This window comes from Melanostigma gelatinosum, assembly GCF_949748355.1.
Source record: "Melanostigma gelatinosum genome assembly, chromosome: 9".
Lineage (NCBI taxonomy): Eukaryota > Metazoa > Chordata > Actinopteri > Perciformes > Zoarcidae > Melanostigma > Melanostigma gelatinosum.
The window spans coordinates 5,288,953-5,304,510 of record NC_136642.1 but is presented as its reverse complement, the minus strand read 5'-3'; the positions used below and the strand labels follow the sequence as shown (position 1 = coordinate 5,304,510).

The window sequence follows — 15,558 nt, the reverse complement described above, 5'->3', positions numbered from 1 at the left end:
ATGGTAAGAAAATGTATTTTATTTTTTGTTATTATATATTGATAGGGGAATGATTTGTTTCGGTCGTTTTTTCTTTGTCATGCACAACATTGAATTGAATATCTTTGTGTTTTGGAGTGTTGGTCGGACAATACAAGACATTTGAGGATACCACCTTAAGTACATGGTACAAATGTAAAAAAGCATCCAGTCTGTTTTAAGACAATTATTCCAGTGACAATCGTTAAACTCATAAAAGGTTTAATTTATTGCACAAGTCTAGTAGAACAAAGTAGCAAATTACAAATTATTCACAGCAAAGAACAAATAAGTATTTATACATTTTAAGAGTAGTTTGTTGCCTCGTACAAAAATAAAGGTTGTATAAAATGTTTTTTTAAAAAGGCACCAATGAATCTTTCAAATCCCGTTTTGAATTCTTGTTGCATCAAATGTTTCATCCCGGACTCATCTTTGCTCTGCATTCCACGTTTCCAAACATCCTTCAATACGCTGTATTCTGTTCTTTTAAGTTGTCAGAAGAAAAGTGCCCGGTGTTCCTGATCATTTAAACCTGAATCTGCTCGTCCACTGAGGAGTAAACCAACGAGGTTTACATGACAAGTAGCCTTTAAAGTAACCGTGAACTGGTCTGGAGAATTTCTGGGCTTGGAATTGATAATTTGGTCAAAAATAAATGTAAAAATGCAACTCAGTAAGGCGACATCAGCATCGACCTATTTGATGTGGAGGCCTTCATAACCGTCAAACTGCTGAGAAACAGTGCAGGCACCAGACGGCTGAGGATGAGAGAGATGACGGCGAAATAAAACAAACGACAACAGCTGAGAAATAAAAGAGTTCCAACGAGTTTGGGTCGATAGCAAAGAACCACAAGAGGAGCCAGTCATGATGAAATTCCAAGAACCAACAGGGTCAAAGCGAGGACCGCTGTAAGATGATGACCGGAGAGAAAATAAAAATCTATCAACGCTCGGCAGGGGTGGAGATAAAACAGAAAGAGAGTCGGTGGAAACCACATTGAGGACAAATACCACTCCGTTTTGCACTCTGCACACTAACCTTGAAAACAAATCCTCTGTTCTAATACAAAAGTGTGCGTTTTGTGATTCTACACATTCACTCTGACCTTCCTACTTCAGCGTCCAACATGAACCTGTAGCACACCGCATTCCCATAATAGCACATGCATTTCCCCTCTTACACCTCTTACACCAAAAAGACCTTTGTGTGTGAGTGTGTGAGTCGAGCGCCTCCTGTGGGTCGTGTGTTCGAACTACTGGTGTTAATGGTGGAATTAAGAGTAAACGTGTGCAAAACATGCTTTAAAAACTATTTTATACAAATGAGCCTTCCGAACAGTTTGTCAAGTAAAAGGAGCAACGTTGGAATCTGTGCCATGTTACAGCTACAACACACATGTCCTGTCTCCCATTAAATCCCATTCAATTTCTAATTTATGCATCTTATCAAGTCATTTGTGTCCATTATTGAGTCTGTAGAATGTTTATATTCTTAAAACAAGTGGAAAAATTGGAGATCATTTTGACCCATTGTTCATTGAATATGTTGGTTCTCTCTTTATCAATCGTTTGTCTGTAAACTATCTCAACAAAAATAATAATTAAAAAAAGAAACTGGTAAAATGAAGATCACAATTTCCATAGTTTTTTTCCGAGAAAAGGCCCAAAAACTAAAAATATTTAATTTATAATGATATAAAATAAGAATCTGGAACAAATGGAGCAAATGTTTGGCATTTTGGCCTGAAAAGTGACTCAGATGATGAAACTAATATCAAAATAGTTCAGTCAGTCAACTAATGGATTACTGAACTAAACTAATAATTTCAGCTACGGTATCTTTTTTATAAATATTCTTACAACAAGTTGACTCAAGTTGGAAACCTACTGAAATAATCCGCCTGCACTTTTTTTCACATGTTTTAAGGACATAACCGTCACAATAACAGTTCATTTTAAAAGAACTACAGTTACTAAATCTATTCCCAAAAAGAGAAAAACCTTCATCTTCATTCCAGTCTATGCAACTGAAAAAAAGAAGATAAATATCACACAATTCTATGAATATGTCATCGTTATTTCCGTGGTAAATGTAGCCTATACAACAGTCCCATGGGACAAGATAACCACAGTACATGAGTGGGACTGGTTTGTAATACTATGTATGCACCACAATACTGCAACACCACAATACTCCCGCGACATTAACACGACCTGAGCCATGACTAAACTTACTTTTTTCTGTCTCTCTCCATATCGCTCAATTCTTAACCCTTCAGTAATAAACCACAGGTATTGGAAAATTAACTGGAAACATTCAAAAGCTTATAAATTACAAAACAACCACTGAGTGTCAGTGCTGTTGTCCGTGATAAATGTTCCCAACAGGTCTTGTGATGCGTGACGGAAGAACAAGAGAAAATGGTGCCGTTTGCACGGGACGCCAAAAGAAAAAATACTCAAGACCTTCAGGGGGCACGAGGCCACCATGGCGTTGTCATGGAAACAAAACCCAAAATGGTACCCGTCTTTTAATCATCGTTGCGCTGTCATATTCTTTGTCTGAGGGCAGATTGTGGGGTTCACAACAGGCAATGAGGAAAAAAAGAAGCACGTGACCTGCAGATCAATGGCAGTCCCTGCTGAGTGGAATGAATACGTGGATATACTGTATACCAGCTGCATTACGTTACGGAGAGTTGAACGAGGGCCGTCTACGCTGAAGACAGTTTGTACGTAGAACAACCACACGAGCCAAGTAGTCCAGTGACAGAGAACATTTTCAATAAATCCTGGTTCTGGCCGAGCACATGCACAATAATAAACGTCAGTTATTCCAAATATAATCCCTGCAAACTGCGACATTAGATGTTTCCAGTTTTAAACTTTTAGTGGTCCACTGTAAACATCGGACATTAAATGTGGGTCTACAATAACGCACAAGTGTTGCAACAGCATGCGTCCTTCAACCCAGAGCCTTTTTCAAAATGCCCATCGAGGAACCGTAAAAATTAATTAAACAGACATTTTGTACACGGTAGACATACGAGCGCAACGTGACATCAGAAAAGGGCTTCGATGAGAGCGACTGGGTCCTCAGCTGCTGAGCAAACACATCAACAGATGTACCAGGTGTGTTAGACAAATGCTTGAGCGCTGAACAGGATCTCTCAGTCTTTACCTCTGAATGATAAGACACACACACACACACACACACACACACACACACACACACACACACACACACACACACACACACACAACTTTCCTTTGGAAAGTGAATGAGACATTTTGTGTCCGTTGGTGGGGAACTCGCCCTCACTGCTCCTTGCACTCGCTCTTTGACGTGCGCGGCTGGTTGGGGCCGTGGCAGGGCTTCCACAGCAGCGGGGCGCTGAAGATGCCGATGACGCCCAGGTTGAGGACGAGGCTGGCGACGAGTATGCCGATGGTCCCCAGGAAGGAGGGCACGGCTCCGTGGGCCAGCAGCCACGTCCGCCGCGCCGTCATGTCTGCTATCACGGCCTCCATCTGGAAGTGGGTCCCCACCACGGCGCTGACGTGGAAGAGCTGGTGGCTGTGGCCTGTGTGAGGAGAGAGGACACGACTCAGTGTCGGAAATGACGAGGTAATGGTCTAAAATTGTCTGAATCTCACTTCTGCACCGATATAACTCTGTTTTCAAATAGAGCTGAAACAATTAGTCGATTAACCAATAAGCAAATCTACAAATAATTAAAGCAAGGGTGGGCAATTTATGAGAAACCAGGAAACAGTTTCATTTTATAAGTATACAAGTGGGAAAAATCCCGGCTCCGCCCTCCAGCCCCTCCCTCCTAAAACTCCTCCCCCAAAACACATGAACACGCTGACTGCTGCTGGAGTCCACGAGACAGCGGCGGGGAGATATTTTGATCATCCTTTTTGTAATTTTTCAAGTAAAAATGCCGTCATTACCTTTCTCTGTTTTCAAAAACGTGAGGATTTGATGCTTTTCTTTGTGATTTATGAAGTAAACGGAATCTCTTTGGGTTTTACACTGTTGGTCAAACTAAAGCTATTTAAATATATATCACCCTGGCCATAAGAACATCATTATTATGACAAATTATTAGAGCTTTAAAAATACAACAGAAGGCGCATAGTGTAGAATGGTCAGATCACCGACAACATTAAACTATCAGTTGCAGATCAAACCATCAATAATTCATTCATTCATGTCAGGTTTTCTTAGATCAATGAAATGTTTTAAAGAGGAACTTATCTCACTGATGCTTCTCAAAAAAAAACACAGGGACAAAATGCAGTGAGACTGAGATGACCGAGGATGAAACAGAGACTTTAACCGTTCTTGAGTGAATAATTCAGTGCCGTATTTTGTTAAACTTCTGTTACAGAGTTATTTCTAACAGCATTATGGAACCATCTTCTCTCACTCTTCTCGTCACAATCAGTAACACTTTCCTACATGTACTTGTCGTTATTCCCTCAGTGAGGGCATTAACATCTGAAGCACTTATCAGCACGTGCTGCGCAAAGCAAAACAAGCCAGTTACGGCGACCTCGAACACAATCCACGGCGGACCTACCGAAGTAGTCGAAGCGTCCCGGGGCCAGCCTCTCCGGGAAGTTGGCGGTAAACAGGAAGCAGGTGAGCAAGGCGAAGACGAGGTGGCAACAGTGACTGGAGAAGGCGTCGCTCGGGACGCAGCTCCCGCCGCAGCACAGAATGATCTACATGCAGAAAAAGACCATCGTTGGAGACAAAGAAGTACTCCAACAAATGACTTGTGCGTTGCACAAACTAATCGTCGATGAGCTGATGGCAGCGATACATTTCTATTCGATTGAGAAAAGAAATCCGTCTCTGCGTTGGTGAGCTAAGGCCCCGCTCGTTGCACTAATCAGCTCTGCACGCTTACATGATGACGCAAACACACAACAGTGTGCGTGTCCACGTGCAATATCCACATTGTTTTCATATCTGAAAGCAGACCGTGAGACGGACACTCACCCGGTAAAACAGAGGAACCGTGTCGAATATAAAAGGGAGGACGAACGCTCCCGTCCTCAGAGCTTTGCTTCTCTGTGGGAACTGCAGCTCCAGGAACCTGTGGAGACAGACGGAGGGCAGCAATCAGCTGTTTTTAATCATTTTGATCGATACATCGTGAAAAGAACACACATTCACATCATTTTTTTTTTTGTTCCTTTCAGAAAAACTAAACTGAAACAATACCACCAAGTTAAACTATGAATTTAAATAAAAATGAACATAACTTCAGTTTTCTTTGCTGTAATATATACCACAGAAATTGAACAGACCCGACACTCCAGGAGATGGCGCTATGTGGCAATTGCTTCACAGTTTAACGCTGTTGTTTTCACATGCAGTGTAGTATTAAATAACAAGAGGGTGAACTAACCATTATTTTATCAAATGCCATTAAAGCAAGCTATGATTCTGACCCCAGTTAACCAACTGGGGTCAGAACGAAACTGCAATTTCACGTTAGTTTTATACGTTCATATGAAGATTGACCCGAGGACAAAACATTTCCTACACAGATAAATCTACGACAAGATGCTTTAAGAGCATGTTGAGGTGCACAAGCTGAGGACAGACTGATGCAGCAGTTCACCGTTGATCAGTGTGTAATAAAGTCAGTAAAAAGTTTAAGTGTCACATGACGGCGAAAATGCAGCGTTTCAATCGTGATAAGTCTTATTCAGTATTTGTCCTGACATTCGTTTTCAATCCTTGAGGCCTGATGTTCAAGAAGTAATTCATCGTCAACATCTGCTGGCATTTACCTAAACTCCTGGCAGTTATTCCAAAACTTAAATGTTGAAAAAAAAGAAGAAGAAAGTATTCTAGATCCTTGGCCAGAGGGGGGTGCACTGTGTGCAGCAGCCGCTCACCTGGAGTAGCAGGACATACTGGTACAGAACAGAGTGTTTCCAAGGGCGATGAGCACAAAATGCTGATGGAGCCAGCTGTTCACCAGGCACTCTGGCATGACGTAGTATCCGTAGCTTATGGCACAACCTGACAGCAAACACAGGACATTCAAACATAAATATGAGTCGATTTGATCCGAGAGCTTAACGTCGTTACAGGAGCTTCTTGTTTAATCGTTCAGCTTCCTACCTCTCCTGCATGAGCTTTTCTTTAAAGTCACGTATATACATCAGAGTTTATGGAGACGAAAGTATCTTTGCAGAACTGCAAATGGTGTTCTTGTGGCAGTGACAACATATGAGTGTGTTTTCTGAAACAACCACTAGGTGTCAATAAAGTTTGTAATTCCAAGGCAGGATCTCTTCAAAGCTCCTCAGTGGACTGAAAAAGACTCTGAAGACGTGTCCTTAAAGAGAAGCAGCGTAGCAGCTTCCTCATTGCCTAGAGAGCATCTGCTGCACTGTGTGCAAAGACTTCATCAGTGATGTTTTTGTTTTGTCCGTCCTGCTGTGAGAAAACCTTCTGACAGCGCTTATCCCCGAGATGGACTTTTGAACATTTTAAACTGGGCAAATCTTGGCACTAAGAGGCTTTGTGGTAGATTAAGGATCAGTCTGCAGGGGACCACCGCACCACTTGTGACGGGAACTGAAGAGGCCCTCAGTTAATGTTCGACTGCTGGTCTTATATGTAGGGGTGGGTATCGTTTGGGTTTTCTCCGATACCGGTGCTAAAACGGTGCCTGAACCGATACTTAAAAAAAAAGTTTAAAAAAAAAATAAAAAGCACAAAACGACGATTGACGACATTAAAGAAAGGCTTTTTTTTTATTGCCAAGGCAAAACAATTTCTTAAAATTGAACGATATATTAACTGTTTACAGTATACTTAAATAAATACAAAACACACACACACACACTACAGCTTCAAACTTCAGCAATTTTTTGCAGAAATATGAGCATATTTGCCTTCTCGGGCAAAATACGACCTCTCCTGGCAAATTTAATTTTGTGGCGCTAATGCGCCAATTCATCGTTTGCCAACCGCCACTAAGCGAAGACGACGACGACGACGATTTTCAAATGACCACATGTGCAACAAGTTGTGGTCATTTGAGCATCTGTAAATGCTGATACAGTGACAGGGAAATACTGTTCATCGGAGAAATGGCTGTCGGGTCAAACACGCGCTGCCCTGGGGGCAGATAAGTCATGAAACAGGAGGGAGGCAGAAAGGAGACACTATTGCATGGGCTTTGAGAGGATATGGAAATCAGACATACCGGTATACATGAATAGGCAACAGTGCTCTGAACGTTCTGCAATGTCATTCGCCAGGTAAATAACATATTATACTTCTCTTAAAAGATGCTGTGTCAGCGTTCTGAGGAATTGATGATTACTACAAAACGGCAAAATAATAATACGCCAGCTTAGAGTTTAATTCAACCTGCTGGTCTCAAGTAGTAAGGACAGTGATGTTGATAAGATATTTGCTCGTCAATCGACCTGCCAGTACCGTTTAAGTGTAAGAACAAAGTGTCCGCCTTCACGAGTCGGTTTGAAAAAGAGGCGGAACAACCAACTTTTACATCATACAGTTACATCCTGGACATTAAGTAGTTTCCCTTTTTTACATGATTTAGAAGACACAGTATTAGTTGGACCCGTTTTCCAAAGACAGTTGATCTCGATGTCCATTTTGGTCACAAGCAAATATTTTCCTTTGCACGTTGATAAACTCTTTCCCCTTAACATTTAGTTAAAATGCAACAAAATGATTTTTATCTCAACATACAGAGATTTTGAAATTGGTTTGAGCAGATTTTCTCCTGGATTGTAGGCCCTGAGACATGAATGCTGACCCCCCCCTCCCCCCCCCAACAGGAAAAAGGCTTTCGTGACATTCCAGAAAATCCCAAAGTAATAGGTAACGAGCAGTATAGGGGAGAAGACGCATATAAGATGCTAATCCTGCACCAAAGTCCTTCAAAATAAATGAGAAAAATGAGAAATATTAAAGTTCAGAGTGTTGTATTTTTAGGATTTCGGCATTGTGTCCGAGGACTTACCCAGACTGTAGAGGCTGATCGCTCCGTAGTCAAAGAAGTAGCAGATGTGTCGGGACTCTGGGGACATGGTGCTGAAGGTGTGAGCACAGCAGGAGGTGAAGGGGTAAATGCAGATGAGCAGCATGTGCACCAGAAGGGGCCAGGTGTAGCTGTCGCTCAGGAAGTTCATAGTGGAGCAGAGGACACATAAGCGCCACAGGAAGTACCTGCAAAACACCATTTTGTCATTTCTTTTCAGTACGTTTATGGCAATCAACTCAAACTGCTTCTGTCCGACTCCGTCCCACACTCCACTTTTCAGGGCTGTACTTTGACTTATCGGTCGCCCTGGAATCAGTCTCCTGTTTGTTAGGATTCAGGCTTATCGGATTTTTTGGGGATCCTGCCTCAACTTTTTTTCCCACCTTTTTAAAAATCTTGACAGTACATTTCAGCACCGGTTTATTTCCCCTCCAGCATTACGAAGGAGTTAAGGGATTACATCTCCGATAGTCAACAAAGCCCCTCATGCTTCTACTGATCCTTACAAACTCTGTCACGTTGTTACAGCTGGGATGTCATCGTGTGTCAGTTTTAGTTTGCTCCAGCCTCAGCCTTCAATACAAATCATTTGATGTCTTTTGTTGAGGGAAAAGTGTGAGTGTCGGAATATGTTAGGTTTGTATATGATTGTGATTTCTTTTTAAATGCTACTTGAAATAAAAAATATATATATTTTGGAACTAAGTTGCACATAACCGAATGATGAGCCGTCGTCATCGTCACATATTAGATGTTTTGGTACAACAAGGCAGTAACACGCCGAACAAAATAGACGCATTAAAATGCACACTTGAGAAATTTAAAATAAATCAATGACGGTCAGGTTTCTGCACGCACCATGTTGGGAAGAAGTGGGTCCAGATGTTGACCGTCTCGTTGTTCATCTGGAAGCTGCTGAGGACGCAGTCCAGCACTGAGCTCTGCGGGTGACGGTATCCAGAGGTGATGTTTTCCTCCCTGAACACCTGAGGACCAAGCAGACCCCCATTACAGAACCTGAAAGTCTGCCAACTCTCACTTTAGGGTGACTTTAGGGCACAGATGCTTGAACTGCAGGACTCTGATGAAGGACGGACTCTCTTTCTTCATTGAAATTGAATGAAATGAATTGAGCTCACAGCACCAATACCAATTTTACAATCAGTGATTGTTAGAGGATCTGCCTCAAGATGTGAGGGGAAGGTTACTTCCTGAACTGAGAATCCCGCCACAACAGGACATTTGAGATTTACAACAGGAGAAAACAAACTGTGAGGCCGAGTACGTCGTAAGGCCTCCTTCCTTCCCTACCGTGGGGATCTGGTGGCTGTCAAAGAGCTGGGGCAGCTTGATGTTGAGCATGTCTGCGGGCAGTCTGATGACATCCCTCCCTCGCTGACAAGCCTCCCAGAGCCTGGCGCGTCCCCCGCGACACAGGACTACCCAGACAGGGTAGTCAACCACCGGCATCCGGGGCCCTTGTGCTGGACCGTCAGGCTCCCATTGCAGAGAGCGTCCCCAGCCGTGGCTCCACACGCCTCTGACGCCAGTACCGACCCCGATGCCCCGCCACACCGGAAACACTGCAGAGACGACCGACAGAAACACACACAATGAGACACACACCCCAACAGTAGTTCGTGACTTTGAGATCTGCAGCAGCCCCCCCCCCATGTCACCAGCTGGTCCTGGTGATCAGGGGTTTGTTGGTTGTTCGTCGCTCCAGGTTCAAACTAAAAAAAGGAGGGAAGTGTGCTTTTTCTGGTGAACCTGAATGATTTCATCTGATATGTACAGAACGCGACCCGGGCCGCACCGATGACAAGCATCAAGAAGAACCACCGTATATGGAAACATCTGCGACATCTTCTCACTGATGGTCTCGCTCACTTACGTTGGTCATATAGAAGCATCGCTGTTACATCGAGACCGTTTTATAAGCAGTTAAATGCTCCTCACTGTAAAAAAAACTAACTTGAATCCAAGTAGCACAGTTGTATGTAAAAAATACTCCAGAAGTAAAAGTCCTGCATTAAGAATTCCTTATTAAATACATTAACACAGCTGCAACAAATTGGATTTCTGGACCTCGTCAGGTTCATCTTTGCAACGTTGGCAAATATTCTATCAGCATTAAAGTTGACACGACAAGAGTCCTCGAGTGTGGCGTCTTTGTTGACTGAAGCCGGCACGGAGAACAATCCCTTACTGTGGCCGCCCTGGAGACGCATCCACACATCAGCTCGAAGAATCCCGGCATTGTTGCGCTGCCACGTCCTGTGACTAAAAGGCAAGCGTGTAATAACATGTTTGAGAAGAGAGCCGATATTAAACAGTGCATTCCTTCTCTGTCAACAGAAAGAGAACATCATTTGATAAGTGTTACTTACACCACAATATGGTTTGAACTTTGTAGAACTGTAGCGTGACAACATCTGGATGTCTTTCTCTGACACGCTCAGCAGGTACGGACATTTGCAGTTGAGCGAGTAGCAGGCTGTCTCAAACTGAAAGCCGGCGTATAACCGGACTATAACCCTTGTCGTGCTATTTCCCTGCCCGAGTCTCACCAGAGTTTCGGTTACGTTCCCCCAGACCCGAGAGGGTCTCCTGTCATTCCAGCTCAAATGTGGAGGGGCTCCTCTCTCGCGGTGCGGGAGGAACCAAAGGAGGCTGCGACCCAGCTGCAGGCCCCGGCCTGTTAGCGGGGACAAAGTGAGCTTTGTGTAGGCTGAAGCCTCGAGAGTGCAGGGGCCAAAAGGACGACTGTTACACGCTGCGCTGGGTGGAAATGAGGCTGCTCACACTCTCTCTCTCACACACAAACACACAGCATCCTGTCATGGAGAACATGCACAAATGACATGCGTGCACACTGGTACAAATCCAGCATTCATCACGGCTGGATAACATCTGAGCAGCACACAACACCGACGCACACAAGACCACAGCTTGTGTGATGATGACAATGGCAACGAAAAGCCACTGGGTTCACTGCTCATTAGAATTCAGAGCCAGCGAGCTGCCGGTGATTGCTATAGCCGATTTAAAATCTAATCTGGATGTATGTTATTGCAAACTGTGCGAGAGATTTGAATGGTAACATCTGTGCATGCAGAAGATTCGATTATAACTCTATATAATATCATGTGTGTATTTATGAGCAGATGCAGGGCCTTTATAGTTGTTTAGCTTGTGTTTGTAGTCATTTTGAGTCTCTTTGAGGAACAAAGTCCTGGAACTCGCGACCTAGTCACTTGAAAGTTGCTGCAAACTTCATTCATCCAGCAACAAAGCTGTCCTCGTGTCTAGCTCTTAAATGTAATGTTTGTAACGTGAGCGTTATCTCGCTGGATCCTGTCTCACTTTTTTACCTCAGTGTTCTAATCTCATAGTTAAACGAAAGCCCTTGTAGGGACGGGTGTTGAAAATGAGCATTGGCGTTCAACAGGATACTTGCATTGGACAGCTGTTTTCAGTTTGTCTGTGTATTTTGCATCTGTCCCTAACAAATACACCATGAACAAATCTAGAGTGGAGTCTCCTTGTAGTCGTTTTGTGTCTCCTTGTGCAGCCTTTTGAGTCGCCAAATCATTTTGGACAGTTGACTCAATGTTTGTGGACATGAAGCAGAAAAACTCACAGGAGAGCACAGGAGAGGTCTGAGAGGGTGAAACCGTGCCCAACTTCAGACACACGAGTATTTTATCAGAGCTTCAAGCTCACGAGGACCAGAGCACAAACTTCAGCACGACATGCGGATCCTTCTATAAACAGGAAGTGATTGACACACGTTTGAAAAAAAAAAAACACTGACAACTTAACTTGTGTTAAGGCTCAGCTGTCCACGATCCCAAGACCAAACACACAAAATAAGTCGCCATGGATTTCCAGACGCCCAAGACGTAACAGAGTGTGTCATACCAGCATAAGCCAAAAACGTACTCCTCTTCACCCCAACCTCCTTTCTGAGGCCATGCTTCTCACTTGAAGGAATAGCTGAGTCAGCCAGTAAGCCGTCTGCTCCACTTCATATCACATAAAACACTTTGACTTGTGCAGAGTTAGAGAGCACAAACTTTTACTCTGATACAGATATATCAGACAGGGTTCAAAAGCTCAATTTGCCTTCTCTTTGTACAGCCTTTGTAAAACTTGGCCCGGGACAAATGCGTTATGTTTAAGTGGTTTATTAACTCTTGCATGAAGTTGACTGTGGTTTCCTGAGGATAGTTTGCTCCCGTTTGATGTTTAGCGCTCCGTAACGTGTTAGCAAAGCATTCATGTTTCCATAGAAACAGTCAAAGCAGAGCGGTTTCATTCATGATGTGATTTGGGCTCCGTCTTGACGGACATTGATGACTCTTGAATTGTTCTGACCTCTCTACGGTACGTGAGATAAGAAGAAGCCCAAACTGAAATCGCCCCTCCGCTGAACACACTCTACTTCACACTCGTTATTTTGTAAGACAATAACTGTGTGTTGACTCAATGAACCCTTCTGAACCTACTCAGCAGGAACGCAAATAAGCACATTTCACAAAATGTCTAATAACCTCTTTAAAGCTGAGTCAGCCCTTCAACCTCTTGAACCTTTTTATATCAAACCCGGTGAACTAGAGAAGAATGACAAACATGTTCGTCTTAAAAGAGTGCTCCGCTGACTCAGCATTGCAGTCCTATTGTCGATGGACAGTTGAAAAAAAATAAGGATCAAAATCGGTGAAGCAGAATCAGATTTCTTTTTTCTTTTTTTTAATTTATTCCAAGCATTCTTATTCCTTGTACTTCCCACGCCCCAGAATGCAACTCAACGTCTGACAGTTCAGTCAGGCGTTCGGTTGAAGGAGAGTTAAAAGACTGCTGTTGTTACCTGGGAGTTCTGCAGCGATTCTGAACGGACCCAAACAACTCTTCCTTCCTTTTTGTTCTTCTCTCGACATCCCAAATTCTTTCCCCCTCACTCATGACATCGATCACGTGACCTCTCAATGGGCGTCTTTATTGGCCGGCGGCTGACAATAAGAGGGCTGTGCTGGAGAGCATGTTGCCCACACAGGCATGTGCCTCGTACTGCATGTGCTCATTCTGCAGCTCAAACTACAGAGCATTCAACTGTCCTGCAACACATTCAGCAGATAACCGACACGCACACACGGATAACTGACCGCTGCTTGAGTTCACCGATTAATGCACCATTTCAGAAATGAAAAATATATTCATTTGGACATTGTACTCTTGAATTCGCAAAAGAAATAAAAATGTCATTGTGGTTATTCATAATGACTAACTGTCATCTGCTTAATGTCTGATTCACTGCAGCATTTTCCCTCAGTGGTTCCCTTTAGGCAACCACCCACAGAACACGCCTCCACATGCCACAGCAACCTGTTTGCTCTTCACACCGGTGAAGAGCGGACTATCGACTGAAGCAATTAAGAGTCATGAGAATGAAAGCAGTACTCGCTACATAACCACGTCTCTGGCTGCGCTGCATTGAGGCTACTGTCAGTGGAGGGATTGGGTCCTCCTAACATTTTTGTTCTTATTCTTCAACATGAGTAAATAAAGAAAGTATTGCTTTTTTATTTTGGGGAGACAAACAACAAAACCTGACGTCTACTGACAGTTCATTCAAATATTGCTCAATTACTGGATGCCAATGTTATCATGATTATGCTATGTCATACCATTGGCATCCAACAATTACATATTAACAATAATATTGCTGTTTGACATCACTTCAGACGACCCCAAATACATAAGAGAAAAGGGTTGTCCAAAGTATTAGTTTCTGAATCTTGGAAAGTGTGAGAAACAGTAATAATGTAAAACAAATGTTTTTACTCCCCCCCCCCCCCCCCCCCCCTTGTTTAAGAAAATAAATAAATAAATCATTTCTCCTCTTACATCCAGACCTCATGAGCTGGTTTTACACATTCCCTCTTTAGGCTTCAAGTCTGAAGTCATGCTGGAATGTGTGTTTTATTTCAAAATAAAGGTCTTCCTGCAGGAACAAAGAGGTAACCGTCACTTTCCCGTGCACCATCAAAACTGTTCACATCTACCAAAGTATCGATATCCGTTACTGTATTATTCAACCAAGTAGTTCATCTAAAACCTAAATCTGGTTTTGGTTTTTCTTTCAAAGAAAAAAATATATTTCTCCAACTGTCCCAGGACACGTATCAACAAGTTCCCTTTGGCTTGCGTGCGACTGCTTTTTGCTTTAGAAATCAGTTAGTCGAGTCATTGCTGATCAAATATGAAGTCATACATTGAAGCGGGAGACGACAGACCCAACTGGCTGAGTGTGCTGTGGAGACATGAGCACGCTGTACCCCACCCCCCACCCACTGCTGCACCCCACCCCCCACCTACTGCTGCTGCATTCCTCCACTGTAGTACTGTGTAGTACCTGCACACAACTAGCAGCACAAGGATTTATTGTCTTCCCAAATTCACTGTACTTTGTTTATCAGCTGCAGTGAAAGAAAACGACCCCATTGAACAGGTCCGGCTTCCAATTTTGCAGCAAAGGATTATTTTGTTTGTCAGTTAACCCGCAGATTATTTACCAGATTTAACGATCAATCTACAAAACGTCAGGATAATGTAAGAAAAGTATCATCCCCATTTCCCAGAAACCAAGGCGACATCTCAAAATGTCTTGTTGCTTTCCAACCAACAGTCCTTAAAAACCAAAGATATTCAGTTTACAACATAAAACAGAGAAAGCAGCAAATCCCCAGAAGAAGAAACTGGAATTTCCAGGAGAAACTGGAATTATGGAGTTTTGGGGAAAGTTTTGCATGACAAATAACTTTTAATTCATTTATCTGTTATCAAAATAGTTGTATGCTTAATCTGATAAGCGTTGCAGCTCTTGATTGAGATGAAAAAAAACAATGGATGCAACTGTGGAAGGTGACCACGGTGTAAATAAATGAGCCAAAGCACACAACACGTTCCCTGACTGACGCCCTGCGTGGGCTGTAAAAGATCAGCTCAAATCCATGCATCTGCTTACAATGTGGAAACATCAAAAACATCTACAAGTTGGGCTAAAAAAGAAAACCGGCACGTGTATTTAGCCTCGACACATCTCCAGAGCAACCATTTAGGAAAAACCCGCGAGTCACATGGCGCTAACGTTACTTCTCAGAATGACACCATTGTTCATTATTTCTATCTTTTTTTAAAACACATGTAACAGCTCCAGAAGACAGGAGACGAACAACAGCTTCTCCCGAAAGCAAAGACACTTCGCCTCAACAATGCCGCGATACACCGCGAGGGGAAACATCATGTTCGCGTGTTTAGTCACACAAATACCCCTTCTTTCGACTTACCGCGACCCTCCGGCATGCGGAAGTTGTAGGATTCCTCCCCGCGTCTGTCTCCGTAAAAACGCTAAAAGCGTCTCTCGTGTGTGACAGTAGCGGCTGTCCGTCTTTCTGCTCTCTCTCTCTCTCTCTCTC

At 43.2% G+C, this 15,558-nt stretch overlaps 1 protein-coding gene across 2 annotated transcripts; it reads right to left on the bottom strand.

The window, feature by feature from the left end:
- Positions 1–223: 223 nt before the first annotated feature.
- paqr6 (progestin and adipoQ receptor family member VI) lies at positions 224–15,558 on the bottom strand. Of its 2 annotated transcripts, none has more exons than XM_079274545.1 (8): positions 15,430–15,558; positions 9,389–9,660; positions 8,936–9,063; positions 8,057–8,262; positions 5,946–6,072; positions 5,038–5,134; positions 4,613–4,757; positions 224–3,607 (listed from the first exon to the last, which is right to left on the bottom strand). In XM_079274545.1, the coding sequence occupies exons 1-8, from the start codon at positions 15,443–15,445 to the stop codon at positions 3,342–3,344; spliced, it is 1,257 nt and encodes a 418-aa protein (XP_079130671.1). In that variant the 5' UTR covers positions 15,446–15,558; the 3' UTR covers positions 224–3,341. The 2 variants fall into 2 exon arrangements, with proteins under 2 accessions (XP_079130671.1, XP_079130672.1); XM_079274546.1 differs by lacking the exon at positions 15,430–15,558 and adding an exon at positions 12,951–12,998.

Bases quoted from the DNA above. Each gene is read 5' to 3' on its own strand.
- paqr6 (XM_079274545.1), bottom strand. The intron at 9,064-9,388 runs GTAGGGAAGGAA...CTTGGTCCTCAG, and splicing joins ACAGCCACCAGATCCCCACG to GTGTTCAGGGAGGAAAACAT. The intron at 5,135-5,945 runs GTGAGCGGCTGC...CTGTCTCCACAG, and splicing joins AGTATGTCCTGCTACTCCAG to GTTCCTGGAGCTGCAGTTCC.